Below are 21,164 nucleotides of genomic sequence, written 5' to 3'. Positions count from 1 at the left end.
TAATAACATCCAAAAAGGAAGGAGAGAGCTTATAGCACCAACACCCTTAGGCTTCACCCTGAATGTACGCTCAAATTAAAAACAAGCCCATGGCCTTAACAGCACTTCTAAACATGGGGGCTGATGTGTCAGCAGTCTTTTATTAGAGTCATCCTGTTCAGAAACACAGCAGGGAGGGAGGGGAAAAGATGGAGCCCGGCGGAGAAAACATGGAGGCCTACATTCCCTGCTGTCCTTTATTTTATTTCATCAGTCATCACTTTTCTGTAAAGATTATTAGACTAGTCAACTAAGATTGATGGATGGAGATGAAAGATGCTCAGAAGCCCATCTCTTTCACACTCATCTTCATCTGGGTGCTGGTTCTGACAGCAGAGGAGCAGAGGAGGAGATGGATGGATGGGTCTTATCTTCCTACTGTACTTCATGTGCAGCAAAAGGTGCTGCTGCTCTTAAGAGCACACTATTAATAGTTCTTTTTGTTGTTTAGACATCTAACAAAACATTAATTTAACACTTTTGGCTATATAACAACATAAATAATGCTAATTTTTATGGGAAACTTTTAACGCAGTCTCGGTTATGAATACTGTACTCAAGATTTAATATCCTGAGAGAAAGCATGTGAGGTGCCGCAGGCTAATAGGAGCCGTTATAATGAGGGATGATACCAATAAATTGATATCTCCTACACTCGCTACTGTACACCCTTCTGCTGCAGTTAAAAGGATTGACTCAGTCTTCACTAACCTTGTATTTGACTTGAACTGTCATTAGCGAATCAAAAGTAGATTAATTAATCGCGGGTCCACTGGGGTGTACATTACCTTAAGTGACTATTGTAATATAACTTAAAGAGAAATCACCCATGATTTCTCATCTTGACACCAGAATGAATGCTTTGCTACTTCCAGGAGTGCTGATGCTGTCATCAAGAGGCAGAAAATGGATTCTGTAAGTGGTGGAGAGTCTATTACTGCATTAATTCTGCAACAAATGGGAGCTCTTCAGAAATGGTCAACACTTAAATCTCATCAGACCTTTTTTTCATTGTATTGCATTAAGTCCCCTTTCCTTATTCTCCTCCTAACACTTTCTTAAAACCTCCAGAAAATGTCATGTTTGACACAAGGTGCTCTAACCTGTAAATATCATCCATTATGTGCATATGTCAGAGCACTTGTTGACTGCTCCAAGTGGCAGCATTTGGTGCTGAAAAGAACAGTAAGTGCATATCTCTGTTGTTTCTCTGCCTCTGGCTCAGGTGTTTTGCCATCCTGTTACACAATGACTTTTTGTAAACACACTGTGACTTGCTCACTCGAGAGAAGAATAAGCCAAATCGGTGCTCAAAGCAAACAAGATCCCTGAAAGACGGGTATATTTGATATAATTATGCAAAGAAGCAGCAGTCTCTTTCTTTGTGACCTTCGTAAACATCATTCTTTGTCCTTTGTTGCATGCCCTTTTTTCCCCCATATTCTTCTTACTGCATCTGAGAATCTGTGGAGCTATCATCACAACAAGATTTGATCCACTCATTAGTGTACTAACAGTATCCCCTGCTGGCAAAAGAGGGAACACATACACAGCGACCTGTTCTGCACTCACTGTTGTTATTGAAAAGATGGAAATAAAATGTTTGTGAAGGCATCGTGATGTGAAAAATATGTAAAGTGGTCGAGTAAAAGGCAACACTGTGATGAATACATGCAGGGCCTAGTTTGCTTTTACAGATTGAAGTGCAGCAATTAGATATTTTCCCTTTAGAGACCCTGAAGTTAGGCAGGCTACTCGAGTGATCAGCCTCATTCATCAACATCATCAACCAGTTCATAATCAGCTGCTTTCCTGGTGCAAACTTAAAAGTTTTGATGCATGCAGTTTAATTAAAATGAAAAAACTAAGAACAAAACAAAGACCAAGCAACATAGCCGCCTAATTGCTTTATTTGGATAATACAGTGAAAAGCTGATAAGACATAAGGAATTAATGGCTCTTATACAACCCACCATTCTGATCGATGGATTCACAGCAGTGATTATGAGTGACTGTCGACTCCAACTATTCAAGCAGCACTCAGTCTGTGTGCTGTATTTGCTCTTGCATTTTCAGTAAGTCCATGCTGTCTGTCTGACAATAAGTTCATCATTACTACAGATTGCGAATCAGACACACCCCCCCCCCCCCCCCTCTCAATTTATCTTCCCCTAAAGGGGGGGGGGGCAGCCACCTGCCCTCCTTCTATAAACATTCTGGTTTCCATGACAGCCTGGAGCAGGATCCACAGAGCAAACACTGCAGCAGCCAGCAGAAAAGAGCCCAACAATGTGGAGGACTGGAGAAGGAGAAGGAAGAGAAGGAAAGCGTAAGAGGGCGGGTGGGTGTGTGTTTGTGGGGGGGGCAAGCAGGTACAGCAGGTCCATGCAACACAAAGCAACGTACAAATTATGACTTGTGCTGAATGGCAACCAAGCAAAGGATTTGTAGAGTCAAACTTAAAATTAAATCAATATAATTAAATCTGGAGAGGTCCGTCAGCGATACAAAGGAGAAACGAACGAATTTCTGCAATTTGGATTGAGCAAAGTATGAGTTGCAGTAATTGCACTGGAAAAGATTTTTGATTGGATTTTCCTCCTTCCCGGAGCAAACTTAAAAGATTTTTTCAGATCCTCGGCGTAAGCGTGCACTAAAAACATAAATAAATCACCTTTAAAAAGAAAAAAAGTAGGCCACTGAGCTGGCTCACACTCTTTCCCTTACTCACAGCTGATGATTTACCTCAAAGTCTTTCACATGACACCAAAGATTACCTGAAGCCATATTAAAATGTGAAATCGGTGCGCGAGGTGGATGTTTAAAAATCTTTCTGCGCTGAAAAAAAATTGAAACGACTTTAGAAAAATAAATACATAGTTGAGAGTTTTTCTGTAACAAGTACATATTTAAATATATATGTGATAAAGAATATGTGTTAAAAATTTATCACGGTGGCGCGTGCGCTCACCTGAACGCGTTGCCTCGCGTGCACGCTCACAAGCACATTAAGGGCTACAAAAAAAATTTAATTATTGACTCTTAAGGTGCACTCAGTCTGAAATGACGTCGCTGATATAATGCCGTGTCAAGGGCAAAAGAGTAATCGGGAAAGTTCCTGGAAACGGAGTGAGCTGGGACGCCGCGGATTCCGCAGAGGGTTCGCTGCCCTGCTCCGCGCACACCGAGAGAAACGCGACAGTTGATCACCCGGTAGTTACCCGGATTACAGTCACAGCGGAGGACTGGAGGAGCCATTCATCCTGACATGAAACTTGAGGGGAAAGTATTTGCGACAACAACAACAGCAGCAGCCGCAGGTAAATTCATGCGTCATGAATTATAGCGAACCCAAAACTTCACTGCAGAGGTCATAGTTTTAACCAGTTTGAGCACTTTCTTAGATGAGTAGATGCTTTCAGTATAGAAAAGTGAAAACACTATAGGCTTACGTTACGTGTAAGAAAGTTCCTGTTTATGGTCCTGAATACATTAACACTTACTGATCATGTTTTTATTTGAATTCTAGGATAGCTTTGCTTGATGATCAATATGCTTTTAGGTTTTCAAGAGGAAACATTGTAATCTTATTACAAATATACAGAGCTAGTTATGGTTGAGTGGTTCTGTGCCAAAGTACACAGACTATACATTGTTGGTTTACTTTTAAAATGCTTTATTTAGATATGTTATTGCACACATACAGTATGTTTTATGTTTTGTTGTGCTTGGGTTATTTCCTAGGTGTGAGCCTTGGTTTACCGGTTTCTGTATAAAGCAAACACAACTACTTGAATCAGCTTCCTTCTGCACTCCAGACTTTTGGGAAATCTGTCATAGCCATGAGCGGGAAAGGGTGTCAGCTCCTGGTGTCACCTTGTAGTGTGTCCCCATCGCTAAGTGTGATCAGAGGACACCAGTCCCAGTCCATCAGGATGCCTGTATCTTCCTCTCAGCAGAGCAACCTTAGTTCCTCTTCTGGGAGAATGCAGAAAGTGAAAAGAGGGACGGTTCATTCCTTTGCCTCTGAAGAACAGGGTGAAACTCATGTTATGCTGCCAAGCCTGAGTCTTCGCAGACAGGTGTTGACCAATGGAAAACATCTCAACATGCCGAGTAGATCCCCACACCAGCAACCACCTACTCAACATCCTATAAACACAAAAGGGGCAACTGCCATACAGACAAGACTCTCTGACAGCTTTAAAGGTAAAAAAAAAAAAAAAGTCTACCCAACTGTAACTAACCCACTTGTGTGAGGAAAATGTAAATGAGACTTTCTAGCTTTAAAACAGTGCAATACTCTGAAAGCCCAGCTCAGCACACAATCTGTCTCAATTTTAACTGAGAAATCAGGGTGCACATATCCCATAAAAAAATAAAAAATAAAACAATAGCAATAATGTTTTCAAACTTCTTCCCTTCCCTGGAGCCAAAGGTGTACTTTTCCTCTGCATTCTTGACATCTTCTGTATTTTTTTTCCTTTTGTTAGACATCTTGTTCTCATATTTACTAACAATTTACCAAGCACAGGGCCTAAAAGTGCAGTTTTCCACAGAAAAGTGCAAGCAGATGAAGAGCTCATTAGTGATTAACAGAGCAGATAGTGTCTCTGTCCTGGTTGGTGAGGGAAATAATCTGCTCTATAATATTAGTTAAAGAACAGCCCACTTAATGTGCGGTATTTCAGTTTGAATTATTGTTTTCAGTGGCTTTTCCTGACAGTGGCGTAATGTTATTGCAAAGCTTTAAACTGATTTGTGAACATTTGTTTTTGCTTAGCTTGCATATCCCTTGTGGATATTTTGCTTATTTAATTCTGGGCTTGTGTCCAGCAGATTGCTCTCTGTCTGGGCCTACCATGGATGTATTTGGTCAAGCAGCTGCTGTTAATGTAACAGTGACCAGCAGTCCCATGGCTCTTGTCAAAGGCCAGCCATATACTGCAGGACCCGCAGTGCCTCACCCTCCTCTGCAGTCTCACAGTGTGCCGGTTCCCTACTCTGACACCAGGTGAGTGATATCAGTAAATGTTATGTGCCGATAAAAGAGTTAAGAGTGTTGCTCAAGTGAATCACAACCGTTTTTTTCAGGTCCTTACTGTCCAGAGAATCCTTGGCATCCACCACCCTCAGTCTGTTTGAAACACAGTCAATGTTTAGTGGCAGACATGACTGGCCATATGGTTACCGTGTGCTTCCTCCTCTGGGATTACCTCAGTGCTCTGCCCAAGCCAGCGAGGGCGGCGAGCAGCTCAGCCTTTCTCCTGGCACAGCCATGTCGGGCACGACCATATCCGGTGGCACAAGCACTTCTGCCTCCTTGCCTTCATACCTCTTTGCAGGTGAGGCCGGAAGCCCCAGACAGACACGCGCTAAGAAGAGAGCACTCTCCATGTCGCCTTTGTCAGATGTCATGGGTATAGATTTTAACTCCATTATACGCACATCACCTACCTCACTTGTAGCATATATCAACGGTTATACCTCTCCAGCCTCCCACCCCACACTCTCACCTGTTCAGTCCGAGAGTTACGGTCACTTCCTGGGCGTGAGAGGCCGCTGCATCCCACAGAGCCATCTGTACAGCATGACAGGCTCTTCACAAGCTCTGGCCCCGCAGTCGACATGTGGAAATATGCAGATGCTTGAGGAGGGAATGGGCCTGGAAAGCCAGATGGCTAACATGGTGGTGGAACAGCAGTGCCTCCCAGATGAAGAAGGGGTGCTGGAGAAGACCTCAGACAGCTGCAGCCCAGCCGCCAATAAAATGCTGCTACCTCTACAGTTAGACCCATCGCTGTTGACTCCTGTCTCAGAATCCACTCCTCCACATGGGCCTCCACCACCCTACTACTCACACCAGCACATTCACCTCTCCAGACATCAGTGCAAAAAAAAGCCCCTTACTCAGGAGCCTGTCACAAAGGGTGCCATTCCCCCAGTCCATCCCAGGCACGGGGTCAGTTTTTTACCCCAGATTCCAATGCTGGAGGAAGAAGAAGGAGAACTGGAGGAGTATGGGGCTCACTGCTGCAGGTGGTTGGACTGCAATGCAGTTTATGACCAAAAGGAGGAGTTGGTAAGGCACATAGAAAAGCTGCATGTGGACCAGCGGAAGGCTGAGGATTTCACATGTTACTGGGCAGCCTGTCCACGCAACTTCAAGCCATTCAATGCACGATACAAGCTTCTTATCCACATGAGGGTCCATTCAGGAGAAAAACCCAACAAATGCTCGGTATATCTTGCAGACATTTCTATATTCATTCAAGTTTTCATGCAACTAAATTCAATATTTTACTTTTTTTTTTCATTGCCTTTTGAAAAAACAAAAATGCTGCACGCTATCTCACTTGAAACAACACGCAGATAGCAAAGCTTGCTTTTAATCAGATGAATATTTATTTTACTCAACTGGTGAAAAAAACTGAGTAAATACAGTCAAAGCAAGTAGACAATGAATGTCAAGGCTCGCTGCTTTCAGTTCGGATTGTTGCTTCAAAGCCACCGTGCCTAGTTTCCAGCAAATTCCTTCATGTGCTCTGAGTTTATAGCCAGTGTTTAGATCAGAAATATAGGGTCCCTCTCTTCTTCTAACTTAAGCCATGGAATAATTAGCACAGCTCTGTGATAATTGACATGGGAGTTAACTCCATTATATCCGTATTATATCAGCACAAAGGAGGCACAGAACAGAACTTTAGATCTGGCATGGCACCACAGCCCTCTCGTAGCGACTCTGCCTGTCAGCTGCCAGGAGTTTGCCAGGTCACCATCTGACAAACTTGGCGGTGGTTCTGGGGAAGTTGATGCCCTGTAGTCAGGAGCTGTTTGGCTAGTGAGACAGACTTTATCCATCCATGATTATTGATTGAAGATTTGTGTCTCCGAGATAAGTGATGTAATTCTCTTAGATCTGTTGCGGTTTAATAATCTATTTACTGGTTGTTTTTTTCCATCCTAGAGTCAAAATCCAATGTAAAAACAAGTCTATGAGTCCATATTCACATTGTTGCACCAAATTCCTTCTAGAAGTAAGTCACAAAACTTGGCAGCCATCATTTACCAGTAAAAAATTATACTTCTACCACCATCTTTGCCGTTGTTGTATTCACTCAGAGATTTCAATTCAGGCTGTGCTTTGAGCTAAATGATAACATGTAAATATTAAGCAGATATTATCTTTTCATAAGCTTTTAACAGAAAAATTGTAATACAAAAATTTGTGATAACATCTTCTAGTTTCTTCTAAATTGGCCTGTTGGGATAATGGTAGTTACAAGTCATCCTCATAAGACCACAAAACCCTCTGAAAATATTATAATAAGGTTAGGTCTAAAGATACTTTAAAATTTTTAATGCCTGGCAGTACAGGAGAAAAAGGTTGATGATCAATAACAATAGCCAATATGTCTAGTTATATCAAGTTTTATGTTGCCTTTTCAGTGGACAATTTCCTGTAGTAAACAGCTTGAGTCACCCTGCATTTCTTTATATTTTGCTTGGAAAATTGGAAACAGGCGCAGTGACTAATTTAAACATGCTCAGACATACATGGAAAATTAGTTCATGAGGCAAAAAGACAGTTTATACAATTCTGATGAGCTTGAAAATCAATATTTGGTATGATCGCTGTTATTCACCTTTATTCTTCATAATGGATTGAACTCTCTTAGGCAGCTTTCATGTGATTTATTTAAGTAGTCTTTGTAATAGTTCTACAGAGTTCTTGGAGGACGTTCAATGCGTTTTACTTTTTGTTCTGTTCACTTTCACAATGATCCCAAAGTGCTTCAATAATGTCGAGCTCCGGGCACTGCGGAGGCCAATCCATGACTGATAGTTTGGGCATGCATTCATTGAACTGGCAGTGTGTTTGCCATCAGAGTCATGCTGGAATATGAAGCCACTGGCAGTCAGTTCCTTTCCATATAGCACTGCATGGTGGATTAAAATCTGGTACTTGGTGATAGTATTTTTTGTGTTGACACTGTGACCATCACCAACACCATAACAGAGACAGATGACTATAGGCACTAACTGTTGTACCTGTCTCCTGACATTTTTCATATTGGTGAGGAAAATAATTTAATTTAAAGTATGGAGCAATTTCTTCACAAGACTTGTTGCTACTGATTTTCAGGCCAGTTCTTGTGTAATTTGGCATACTTCACCCTTTTCTCCCTTCCTTAAGAATTTCTGATCAGGCTTCAATGAACAGTAGATGGACCAACTGAAGGGCCAGATGGCTCTCTTAGGTCCTATGCCCGGTTTTTGCTGGAAATTTTTTCTGTTTTTTAAGGACGTGACTTTTAGATACTGTTCTGCTTTAGAGTTTGGCCTTTTTTTTTTAAGTTTGCAACTTTTTCTTTTGTCCTTCACATCAGAAAAAAAATACAATTTTATTTTTTGGCATTTTCCATGGACTTATCTTTTTCAGTTATTCAGTTTTACTAAAGAAATGGGAACAAATTACATGTTTTTGTGACAGGCTGCTAGTAAAGAAGTTCACAAAGATACAATTTAAAATTTGTTCTTTGTTGAGTACAACCTGTTCATCCCTTGAGTAAGGTCGCTATTTAGTCTTGTATGATTCATAAATCGATGTCAAGTGGCTTAAGAAACAGGTACAAGGATTAAAACTGAAAATGAGTTTTTAAAAAAGCAATTAATGTCCAAAGAAAACTTTGAAAGCCTGGAGAACTATTACTCAAGACCACTTTAAAAAAAATTTACAACAAAGTCTGGCAAAATATAAAGAAATGAGGGTTGGTTCAAGGGGATCGCTGAAGTAGTGAGGACTCATTGCCTGGATAATGTGGCTCTCTTCAGCCACTATTTGTTGAGATGTTTTATGAAAAGACATAAATGTCAAACTACTAAAATCAGTAGAATATGTTACCTCGGACCATTAAATGTCTGGACCCAACACGTTTGGTAATTGTTGAAATATTAAATTTTAAACCAAAGTAATAAAAAGGTTGATACTATCAACACTTCTTCACTTTTACTTATAGTCAGGCAGGTAAAATAAAATGTTTGAATTGTATTATCTGCTTTGCTTTGTCATCACTCTCGCTGTGAAAATACCAAAGTAAGTTGATTAATTAACAAACCACCGGCCAAACATGCTTCATGTCGCTGCTTTCATCAAGTTAATTTTTAACAGCGTGCATGCCTGCTGTCGACCTTTTGATCCAAAATACTCACTTATTAGTTGAAACCAGGTCTGTTGCCATGGGGCTGCAATCATTGGATGGGTTTGCATTCCCTGTAATCATTCAATAATGATTCAATCCAGTGGGTACAGCCTACTTCCTAAAAGCAGAACTGATACGACGTCTGCAACAGAATAATTCTAAGAATATGGAGAAAACACATTTAAACGTATTGCGCATGTGCCTTAATAAGATATTTTTATTTAAGGTCATGGCTAAACATTATTGCTGTAATTCATTCTTTTTTTTCTCTGCTTATATGAACATATTCATTAACCAGAAAACAATTCAAAGGTTATTAATAAGGTTTTTGCTAGATATTAGAACAAAGTGAGAAAAGTTAGGAGAGCAACTGATACATTTATATTTAGAGAAACTGACATCCAGGATCTAGAGCCTTGCTTTTCTCAGGGAATTACTGGCAGGTAAAAAAAATGCTTTATAGGTTTATGAAATGTTCAAGCCCGCAACACAACAAAGAGGTAGCTCTTGTTACACATTAAAGATAGGGCAGGCCCAGACTTGCACCTGATATCTGACAGTCTGTTTAATGATGATTGATGAGTTTGTTAATGTATGCCTGGGTTTGTGCGTCTCTATGATTTAAGCATGTAAGATTTTAAAGGGATAGTTTGAGTCCAAACAACAGATTTTCACAGCAATGATGTGGCAGCAGGATTATTTTTATTTATTTGTTTTTTTATATATATTCTGTGCTGTTTGCACAGATTGCATGGCTCCTCAGGTGGTAGAGACATGCCTCGTTCTCTGGTATGAGTCGCTTGTACATTGTGGAAGCAGTGTTTTCTAATATCACCACAACTCTGAACGTAATAATTTAAAAAATATATCCATCTTACTTACCTTACCTAATTTTCATTAATCAGAATTTGAAATATGACAGATTGATAATAGTGTATATCAAGTAAAAAAAAGAATTACTTTTTCTTGCTTTTCCTTCAATATCAGCCAGTGTCTTTTTTCGATGTATGATGATGAAATTGGAGTTTCTTCACTTTAAATGTCCTTACATGAGCCACTTGTAACCTGATCACTTGCCAATGCCACTAAAGGCATGCCTGATGAGATTTCAGGTCTGGCAACATTTTAAGAGCCATTTTTACAATAGTTCAGAGTGATCTAACTCAGTCATCACTTCACAATAATTCATATTATTTTTGTTTGTTTGTGTTTTTCTGAGAGGCTGCAGAGTCTCACTTAAAATGTTAAATTCCATGTGAAATTTAGAAGTAAGTGACGGCAGAGAGAGAAAAAACAATAGTAGTCAATACGATCAAGAAAGGAGCAGAAATATCACTTGTGAAACAGCGAAGAGTGGATTCCAGAGTGAATTGACCTCAGAGTAACACTGGGCACCGGGCAGAGTCTGCTGGCACAGACTGGAGCTGTCATTGTTCAGCCAGGGCATTAGTACCTGCCAGGGCCTGTCAGAAGCTGGCTGTAACACTCATCAACACTGAGGAGCCATACTGCTTTCTTTTCAGGCCAAATGTCCCTTGTTACAGACTAAAAAGCCCCCTATGCTTTATGAGAGCTTCGTGAGACAGACAGAAAGAAAGAGAGTTACACAGTTACCTTCCCTTCAGATAGTCCTGGAGTCCTGGCAGGGATTCAGCTGCATGCTGGTTCTCACTTGTCTGTCCACTGTGGCTCTGAGAGACTATTTATCTCTGTCTGTGCTGTTTTTTTTTCTAGAGGCAATTTGGTTTGGGGGTATTTTGTTAATTCTTTTCTTTACCGTGTATTTAGGATTGGTCTATTTTGCCAATGCAACCCTTTGTAAGGGAACAATCAGAATTGGAAAGAGTGCTCCATTATTCTCATGCACTGAAAGAGGTTATGTAAAGCATTTGATTGGTTGTTCCATTGTACCGTTTTGTTACGTTTTTAATGCAGTGAATTTGCCTGAAGAAATTATTACGAATTCTTTGTATCCGGTCTTCGGCAGCCTGGACCAAATGCGTTTTCCAGCTTCCGTGCAACGTGCAAAAAATGATCGGCATAACAGCGAGTTGGAACAATAGTTTTGCTGGAAACATTTAGCAAACTGTGATGTGAAAAATATGTTGTTGTGAGGTTAATTGAAAACAGTATGTGCTCGTTAGTGTTCTAGAGAATAGATGTTGATAATAATTAGCAGTCGTGATGAAAAAAGATTAGCAATTCATTTAGCCTCGGCAGTGATGACTGAGAGGTATCAGTATGTGAGGAATTCAGTGTTGGAGGAAAAATAACAATATCAGACATGGTCTATGTGTTTTGTCCATGAGGCTTACTAAAGACATTCCAAACCCCCCTGTGAGCAGGAAGAAGGAGAGTAAGGTCCTGGCCTTACCAAAGACAAGCTTTGATGAGTCACATATTTCCACAATGAAGTCAGTGTGGTCACATTATACTGCAGAAGTAGTTGTTTTCTTCGTTGGAATTACCAGGGCATTAGTATTTTCCAGAAACTCCAGCCACTGAGCATGTGGGAGGTCATGTGTATGATGCTGTTGCAGTGTATTTCTTTAATTTTTAGTCATCAGATTTACAGTAAATCTATCAAGTCTACTAAAAAGTCAACTTTTTTCTTTTACTTCTTTCTTTTTTTTTTGTTGCAACCAACTGCTGTCAAGGTGATACAAGGCAGAAGATTGAAAACACACAAGAACAAAAACAATAGATGTATGAGTGTATAAACACTGACCCCTGCTGGTGTTGCTACCAGCATCAAAGGTATTAATTTACCTCAAATTTTGTATTTGTGAGAAATGTAAACCGGGGGGGACTATGATGCAGAGCTTCAGAGGAGAAGGGTTTATTTAAAAAAAAAAAAAAAAAAAGTTTATTTTAACGAAGAATGATCTTTTCAAGAGCTTTTACTGTTTCCCAAGGTTGAGCATAGAGAGCGAGGGCTTGTTGAATGGATTACCATTCTGTTATTATTATTAATTATATTTTTATATATAATTATATATAATTATTCCTCTTAATTTCTAGTACTTTTGCAAATTTGTCACACCTAAATATTTCAGATTATCTTAATATTAGGAAAGATTACCTGAGTAAATACAAAATGCTATATAAATCATGCTTTTATGATTTATTTTGTTAAGGAAAAAAGCTATCCAGGGCTACCAGGTCCTATATATGTGAAAAAGGTCACTATACTCAGCTTTCCCCCCAAAAAAATGTGGTTAAGCAGTTAACTCGGAGGGGAGGGGCAGTTACTTTTTCACACAGGGCCAGGTAGGTTTGGATAGTTTTTTTTCCCTTAATAACCAAAATCATTATTTAAAACCATTTTTATTCACTTGGGTTATATTTGTCTAATATTAAAATTTGTTTGATTATCTGAAACACTCAAGAGTGACAAATGTGCAAAAACTAAGAAATGAAAAAGGGATCAAATACTTTTTCAGTGGACTGTAGTTGTATGTGCCTTTTTTCCAACAAAAATAAATCCTAACGCTTTCCAAACACTCAAGACCATTTTTCAAAACATTTGATTTATATGTACAATTCCACACAATGATTACAACCTTTGTACGTAGATGACAGTGTTCTTGCATGATATTAAAAACTGAACTTGCTGTTCACTACAGCAAGTTCTAATTCTGATTACATAACAAACTTGCTGTAAAATCACCTCAGTCTCCCCCAAGTATTTGTCCATTCTGAGGTGTTACTGATTCAGAGCTCATCTCCAGTCATCCATGAAACTAGCAGTGAATGTCAGCTAAAAATAATGGACAGTAAATTTTCTGTTCAGTATTTCTTCGCTCTCTTAGGTCAGCTGCCTTTTGTCAGACACTGATATGCCAAACACATACTCAACAACACATTGGACTATTTTTTTTAAAGTGCTATTTAAAATGCTGCTAATCTGTGAAAACACTTTTACTGTATTTTCAGTTCGAAGGTTGCAACAAGGCTTTCTCTCGGCTCGAAAATCTAAAGATCCACCTGCGTAGCCACACGGGGGAAAAACCTTACCTTTGTCAGCACCCAGGCTGCCACAAGGCTTTCAGCAACTCGAGTGACAGAGCTAAGCACCAGCGTACACACCTGGACACAGTGAGTGGCAACCCAGCAACAACATATGTACAATTATGCATGGTATTTCAGTAATTTGCATCATCGCGGGCTTACGTGTGTGTTTATACGTGCTTGTGCAGAAGCCATATGCATGCCAGGTGCCTGGCTGTGCAAAGCGTTACACTGATCCCAGCTCCTTGAGGAAACATATGAAATCCCACTCAACAAAAGAACGACACTTACGAAAGAAGGCAAGTACCATGTCTCCATAACACTGCAAAGAGAGTTGTTCTTGCCAATACATTACCTACAATGCAGAGTATTAATACCCAGAAACATCACACTGAGTGAACAACGTACCGATCACTGACTGAAAAATTAAACTGGATTAATAAAAGACCTTATGTGAACCTCAGTGAGTGAGGACTACCACACTTTTTTTCAATTGTTAAATTATGAAGAGAGAAGAGACCACGTTAATGAGAGAGCTACACGTTTCATTTCATTGTGCTTTCTTTTATCTTAATTAACTCAATGTGAAGTGCCTTCCATCCCACTCTGTTTACTCTGCAACTTAAACGTACGCAGAAAAATGTACTTCACTTCAACTTGACTTTTATTAACTTACATGTAGGTGTGCAAGCTGTTAAATAAAAATAACTAGCAATATACTTATGTTAACATTGGCATAATGTGCACAAAAGCTACATGCAGTTTTGTAGTTTGTTCTATTTCGCAGCCTTTATTTTACACTTAAGGCCACTCCATTATATAGTTTCTCTTTAGAGCCCACAAGTGTTGCAGTTTGGATTTTGCCACGAATGGGAGCGATGCTCTTTAGCACTCAAAGTTTCTGTCGCCATAGATACGGACAAAAGAAGATAAGTTGTTACTAAAAAAAGGTGACACTTTATAAAAGTCTTGCATCTTCTCAACTTTTTTCATTTAGAAGTTAAATAACGAATCTTTGTTGTACATGTGATTTTCAAGAACAGCTGGATTTTATATTTGTTTGAGATTAACGACACGTGCAGAATCTTTGCCATATACAATATAGCAACACTCACGAGGATCTTATAGCCTTTTTTTTTCTCCGTCTTTGTGAATTTATGAAGGCCGTAAATGGGCTTGAGTCCAAAGTACAATTAAAAGGGCTTTCTCAGATACTGAAGTGATGAAACTAGGTCCAGAATGGTTTGGCATGCGTCATATCTTGGCCGGATTCCCACTGAAGATGCTTTGAATTAACCTTAATATAGCTTTTGTTTATTTTCATAGAAAATAATAGCTAAACTTCACTCTGTATGACTGACTTTCCATGTTAGCATTTAAACATTCAAAAAATAACAAGTGCTCAATGTGACCTGTCACATCAGGCATGAAAATAATGTCAAATATGAGAGACTTGAAGGTGTTTTACTCACACATAAAAAGAAAACTAAAGCTCATCACACATTATTTCATAACATTTCAAAACTATTCATTATAAATGTTTAATAGCTGTAGAACTAGACACTAACTATTACAACAATGCCAATACTGAACTGTTATCATCACTCCTTATGTTGTTTGTGTTTACTTTTTATTTGTATAGATAAAATCCACTGCTGATGTGACCCAGGACACCCTGACAGACTGTTTAACCATCCACCCTCTGCAGCCAAGCCTCTCTCCTCTCGCAAAGCTAGACAACAACTTGAGCCTATCGCCTGGTGCCTCCCATGAGTCATACTCCGGTATGTGTAAGCTGTAGCTCTTTGCATTAATGCAAAGTTATATATATATATATCTCTATCTTTGCATTAAAGGGGGGGGGGGTGTAAAGTAAGCATATGTCCCTGCAACCATGTGCACATAATAGGTTTATCCATTAGATTTAGGCTGTGGTGGACAGCCCTGAAGTGTCTGTCATCCCTGTTCCTCAGCTGCTCCACAGGGAGAAGACTCCTGCAGCAATCCTCACCTGGGTCTGTTGATCTCCTCCTCCTTGCAGGATAATTATAGGTACTGCTCCATCTAGATTTTGTTTAATGTCATTATAATCATCTCACTGTTATAGGAATAGCTTCATTTTCATGTTTTATATTTAATACTGTGAAATTAAAACACATTAGCTTCAGTATTGGTGTCGTCTTTTCATTTTGTATTCCCACTGGCACAGTTAGAAGTCTAACCATGACTGATTTAAATTCTTCACAAACCTTTCTCTCTCTCTGTTTCTCTCTCTTGATTAACTGAAACAGTCGACTTAAACATTGGTTGTCATGGATTCAAGACTCTAAGCTCATAATCAGAATAAGTTTAAAAGAAACCACCCTGATGAAGGAGTCCAAAGGCTAGTTGTTTTTTGTTCTTGTTGTTGCCGTTCTTTTTTTATTTGGTGTGTGGGTGGATCATATGGCAGAGGAGAGGCTTCTTTCTTTTTTTTCTTTTTTTTCTTTTTTTTTGGGGGGGGGGGGGGATGACCAGCAACACATTTTACTTGTGGACCCATAGGAAAACATCCCTTCATCTATACACTTCAATGCATGTGATAAAGGATTTCTGTCGTCCCGAGCAGCCAGATGCTCACGACTCCTTGCTGGCATTTATTGTCCTAATATCAGCGGTAGGCCGAAGCATTCACTGCAGGACGCGGTGTGGACATTCAGCATGTGAAAGAAAACCTTACTTTGCCTCATTGGTCTCAACTGCTAGCATTAATGGATGCTATAGCCACCGACAAGAGTAGCTGAGGAATTCAATAAGTGAATCATAAAATCCCCAAAAATACAATTTAAGGTTGAATGGGAGGAGAGGGTGCTGTAATTACCTTTTAGACGTTAAATCAATTGTAAAATCCTGGTTGCCATTTTTGTACACTTTTCTGTGTTTCCTTTCAGTTTCCACTCAGTCTGTGGATTGTCTGCAAGCTTTGGCCTGTTTATACTTGATAAACTTGATAGACACAAGCAGACATGCTAATGTGTTACTTGGCCCAAATAAAAGCAGAGGAGTAGACTGCAGTGGGCCTTGGATGATATTTAAATGTACTCTTTCTGCAATTACAAAAAACCCTGTATATTTATAAAAGTAATGTTGATGACTATTTCTGACTGGTAGAAAGTAATATATGAAGATTAAAAGAAAATGCACGTTGCCTGGAGTAAAGCAGGCAGACTGTTTTGCTTACACTGTGATGGTTGATAATAGCATGAATGAGTTTGTGCTGCACAGATTGCAGTGTGTAGATGGCATGGTGTAATACATCATTAGGTACCGACAGAGTACATATGTTATGCTTAGACGAACTACCAATCACAGCGAATGAATCTGCATGAACTCTGTAACTTAAAAACCTGAGATTAGCAGCATTGCACATGCTTTTCCATTCAGAGCAGAAAATAAAGAGCGCACGTGTCTTCACTGGCGAACAAAAGTTATGTTAGGCAGAGAATTAAAAAGAGAAAAAGGTGAAACCAGCTGCATGGGAAGTCGTGCCACATATGAAGTGAAAGCTGTAATTCTTCATTCATTACATGAATGTAGCAAAGATTGAGTTTGAGATGACAGCAGGAGATGTTCTCCATTCTTTTAAGTGGTTTGTAAAATACAAGCAATATATAAAAAATAAAATAAAATAAATAAAAAAGCTAAGCTAAGCTAATTTATATAAAATGATCTTAATTCTACAAACAAGAGTATTCATTTTACTGTGAAATATTTCAGGTTTGTTGATCCTTCCCCTTGCCAGCTCTTCCCTGGGGACCAGTGCAGACCTTGTTCTTCCACCTGCCTCCCGCATCCTCCCTGTGGGACATCCCTGCAGAACAGCTGTGATTTGAAGCAGGTTAGCCAGCCTCCTGACATGGCAAATCGCAGCCCAGGTTTGAAATCACATTATTCTTCAAGTTTGTCAAAATACTCATGTAAACGCAGTTACGCCCGAAGGGAGGTTTTTTTTTGTTGTTGTTGTTTTTTCTGAGAATGTGAAGAGCCTATTAGCAAATGTGTGGGCGGTTTGACAGTCTGTTTAAATGGATTTTCTCACATGCACAATAATCGTGCAGTTTATCTTTATTTTTATGATGTGTAGCAGGTGGCTGGTGATTTTTCTAGTTAGACATAATCAGGCAGCTTCACTTTGTGTACCTTTAAATAGATATCACCTTACCTCTCCCCCCCTCCCAGTCTTAACAACGACGGTGTTGTTTACAAGGTGTTCAGAAACTGTTTTTTAGGTTTAATGCTGCTTTTCTATTGGATTATAGCATTATAGTATCTAAAAACTACATTCTTAAATTGTGCTCTTTGTCATAGTAAGAATGAAAGGGTGATGTGGCTTGTTCTCTAATGGAATATTTGCTTATGACCGTATGCACATTCATACCTTTAATGACGGCCTCTCTTCAGCTCGTAATCATCCTAACAATGTGAATCAAGCAAATCTTTAAATAACCTCTACATAAATGCATGTATTTTTATATTTCCGTGTGTGTGTGTGTGTGTGCAGGATTTGGTGTCCACTATCAAGCAGAAACTTTAGCTGCTAATCAAGAATTACATGGAGGGGATTTCTTCAGTGTGATGGACCAGGACACAAGTCACATCTCCTGCATCTATACAGAGGGATGATCTGGCTCACGTGTGGGTTCCTTTCCTTTTGAACCGCTCTGTGTTTAATGAGAAGAAGACATACGTGACACTGGAACCTGGAGGAAGCTTCTTTTACAAAAGAACATTGGATCGTAAAACAGCTCCCCTAGTTAAGTCAAAATTGAGGAATTGACTCTTACACCCAACTGCGACTAAATTCCTGTAAATGTACCGTACTGTCTGACTCAACACCCAGGCTCCTATTCTCAGTAATCAATGTAAATTAATGTCTGTGCCTCGAAGATTTTTATGTTTAGAGTAATTTAGGTTATTTCCTCACTTGTGTGCAACAAGTAGTGAGCACTTTGAGTAGTTTATGTTGGCATTTTGCATAATATTGAACACTGCGATCAAAGTATGCAAGGAACCGTTTATTAAGGTTTTTTCTTAGAATCATGGCTGTGTAACTACGTAGCAAGAATGCCTTTGACTATGATGTTCATGAGCTGTTGTTTGAGCTGTGAGTGAACAATGATTTTAAATGTTTTTAAATATTTTTTATTAAGCTTTTTCCTTACTACAGTTTGTGTCCACACAGCAAGAAAATGACATTGTGGAACCCACAACTGGTAAATGAGCCTGTGTGCCAGAATTTGTGAAAATGATGACCTTACTATTTGTGATAAACCATGTGGATCACTTCAGAAGATTCTTTGGTGTGTATCAAACACTAACACCTTCATCTGCACCACTGATTTTAAATGGACATCTAAAAACATGTTGTTGGGTTTTTTGTTTTTTTTTTGGGGGGGGGGGGGGGGGGGGTTGCTTTGGGTTGAGCTGGTAGTGGAAGGGTTTTTAAGTTTTATTACCACGCAAACAAGCAAGCACAAAAATATATTGTATTCGCAATTGACATAAAGGTACTTTTTAAATCTGCAGCAACCCATATGATTTCAAAATCAGTTAACATCTTGCATGCAAAACCACCGACGTGGTGTTTATGTGTTTTGTTGTTTGGAGGATTGCTTGTTTTAGGAACAGTGGAGAGTAATTAACACGAGTGCTTGGGTCAAATGTGTAAATGATTTGAATGAACAGGCTAATTTTCATCTGCAGTCTAAGGCAGGTTTATGGCATGTATATACATTAAAAGAAAACTCAAAAACAAATGCATGCGAGCACAGATCAAACCTATAAGCATTTATATTATAGAACATGAAAGTGGCACACCAATGGAGAATTTAAAACATTGGTGGTTATGATAACTTACAAAAGCAATGGCACATAAATGCAATCATTACACTGGGAGCAGTTTGTGAAAGAGAAGGTAAATCAAACGTTCTCTTGCTAGGCAGCTCTCAAACACTGTGTGAGTCAGTTCATTCAAGTTTCTGACTGACTTTTTTTTTTTTTTTGAAAACTTACCACACTGATCATTTACAAGGACACACGCTTGCTTTTACATATTCAATATCACAGTACTCATATAATACAAAATTAAAGGTACGAGTTGTTGAGTTTTTGTGGCTCACGAAACCATGTGAAAAAGTACGAATAGTGAATTTATAAAACTGCTTTAAATAACAGCGATGAATCTTATTCAAAGGAAAACTCATGTAACAGTTCTTATGTGTTTGACTCTGTTAGATTATTAACTATACCTAGATTCATTTGCATTATGCAAAACAAGACAAAGTTAAAAGGAACAAGAGATCGACTCCTTTGTGATAAGTATTACAAGGAAATTATGAAGGCAATAAGCTAATGTAAATTACAAAAATAATTAACTGCCAACTGCCGTGCTTCAGTATAAAAAGCGTGCAAGGGTCCATTTGGCTACAGTCTTCACAGCAGTGCTTTCTTCTTGTTTGAAATTGAAAGAACAAACTGTTTTACTTGAAAATAATTTTTAGCAAGAGAGTCATGCTTCAGATGGGGGTTTCAGTAGTTGCTTAGCAACAACAACAACAGCTTTTCTAAAAAGCATCTGTTTAGTACTGTAAATCAAAAAAAAAAAAAAGCAGTGCAGTGTGCAGTGGACACAGGTGGTTGGTTAAGCTTTCTACGCAGTAGGAAGCCTCTTAACAATGCTGTCTTTTGTTTGTTCACTTGTCCCAGTTTTAAAGTTGTGCAGGTATTACCAAAATGCTCCTCGTAAAATTAAGGGAGCAATTAAATCAGAACACTTGAATCAAACATCTGATCTTAGTGAATAACATGTTTCAAGTTGAAAATTTTTACTAGCATAGGCCCTGTGATTTGTTGACGATAAAATAAAAAAACAGCCTATGGCCTTTTAACTAAAACAACCAATTGTTTTGCAGCATGTCAGAAAGGTCATAACCAAAGACCACGAGGTAGCACAGTAACAATATGCATCACTACAACATATCTGTTCACAAAGTGAGATGCAATGGATAGTAAGAATTTTGGCAGAAATGCTAAATTGTGGTCAGTAAATAGTAAGGAGAACAGTGGAGAATGGCTGTCAAGTAGTGAGTAAGACACACAAAGCATTGACTGTGGACAATTATGAATACAAATCTGCACCCATTGCAGTTTATTAACAGGTTAATAAATTGAGTGCTTCACTCAGTTTTAATTTTACAAAAAATCCCCCATTATATCCCAGCACTTGATTATCCTAACAAACACGTTTTATTATATTTTGTTAGTTTTGTTTTTGTTTTTGTTGTTTTGTCAGTATAAATGGTCCCAAAAGGATCATGGCCTGTTCTAAACATAAAACAGTGACAAGCATTTCTTCTCTAAATTCTGAGTCTGATTAAACACAATAGCAAAAGGAAAAACATGTATCTGTAGAAAACTAAACACATTCAATGAGAGAGAAAAGGACTCGAGCCCTTACGAGAGAACTTTGATTCTTGCTGTAACAAATAATAGTTACTGGGATTATTAAAATTTACAATTAACCATATATTAATCTATCTCTATCTTTGATCACAATGCAAATAATAACAATAATATCTTGCAAATTGCAAAATTGCTTACAACAGAATTACACGCTGGAATCACCATCAGCATATGGCCAGATCATAATTATGATAGTACAGAAACGAAGTAATGAAGTCACACTATTAGCGTTATTATGGAGGTCCTAAATCGTGGTTGGATATCCTCATAAAATTTGCCTGAGAGAAACAAAAATCTTAGTTAAAGACTTGTATTAAAAGAATACAACATCGTCTTTGCACCTGAAACTAATTGTTAGTAATCTCTTGGTTTCTTTTTTTATTTAACATCCTTATATATAATATGAAGAAA

General features: G+C 38.7%; 1 protein-coding gene across 3 annotated transcripts; it reads left to right on the top strand.

The window, feature by feature from the left end:
• Positions 1-2,277: 2,277 nt before the first annotated feature.
• On the top strand, positions 2,278-18,510 carry glis3 (GLIS family zinc finger 3). Of its 3 annotated transcripts, none has more exons than XM_082539685.1 (10): positions 2,278-2,368; positions 3,784-4,248; positions 4,876-5,053; positions 5,134-6,280; positions 13,179-13,340; positions 13,442-13,552; positions 14,896-15,037; positions 15,227-15,305; positions 17,010-17,167; positions 17,794-18,510. In XM_082539685.1, exons 2-10 carry the CDS (start codon positions 3,882-3,884, stop codon positions 17,913-17,915), a joined length of 2,466 nt encoding a protein of 821 aa, XP_082395811.1. In that variant the 5' UTR covers positions 2,278-2,368; positions 3,784-3,881; the 3' UTR covers positions 17,916-18,510. The 3 variants fall into 3 exon arrangements, with proteins under 3 accessions (XP_082395811.1, XP_082395812.1, XP_082395810.1); XM_082539686.1 differs by lacking the exon at positions 2,278-2,368 and adding an exon at positions 2,778-3,359 and having other exon boundaries at positions 4,879-5,053; XM_082539684.1 differs by lacking the exon at positions 2,278-2,368 and adding an exon at positions 2,778-3,359.
• The last annotated feature ends 2,654 nt before the right edge of the window (positions 18,511-21,164 follow it).

This window comes from Aulonocara stuartgranti, assembly GCF_965226115.1.
Source record: "Aulonocara stuartgranti genome assembly, chromosome: 7".
Lineage (NCBI taxonomy): Eukaryota > Metazoa > Chordata > Actinopteri > Cichliformes > Cichlidae > Aulonocara > Aulonocara stuartgranti.
The sequence above is the reverse complement of the archived record's forward strand: the minus strand, read 5'-3'. Positions and strand labels throughout refer to the sequence as shown.

Bases quoted from the DNA above. Each gene is read 5' to 3' on its own strand.
- glis3 (XM_082539685.1), top strand. From the start codon at position 3,882: ATGAGCGGGAAAGGGTGTCAGCTCCTGGTGTCACCTTGTAGTGTGTCC. The intron at 5,054-5,133 runs GTGAGTGATATC...CGTTTTTTTCAG, and splicing joins GTTCCCTACTCTGACACCAG to GTCCTTACTGTCCAGAGAAT. The intron at 15,306-17,009 runs GTACTGCTCCAT...GAAATATTTCAG, and splicing joins TCCTTGCAGGATAATTATAG to GTTTGTTGATCCTTCCCCTT.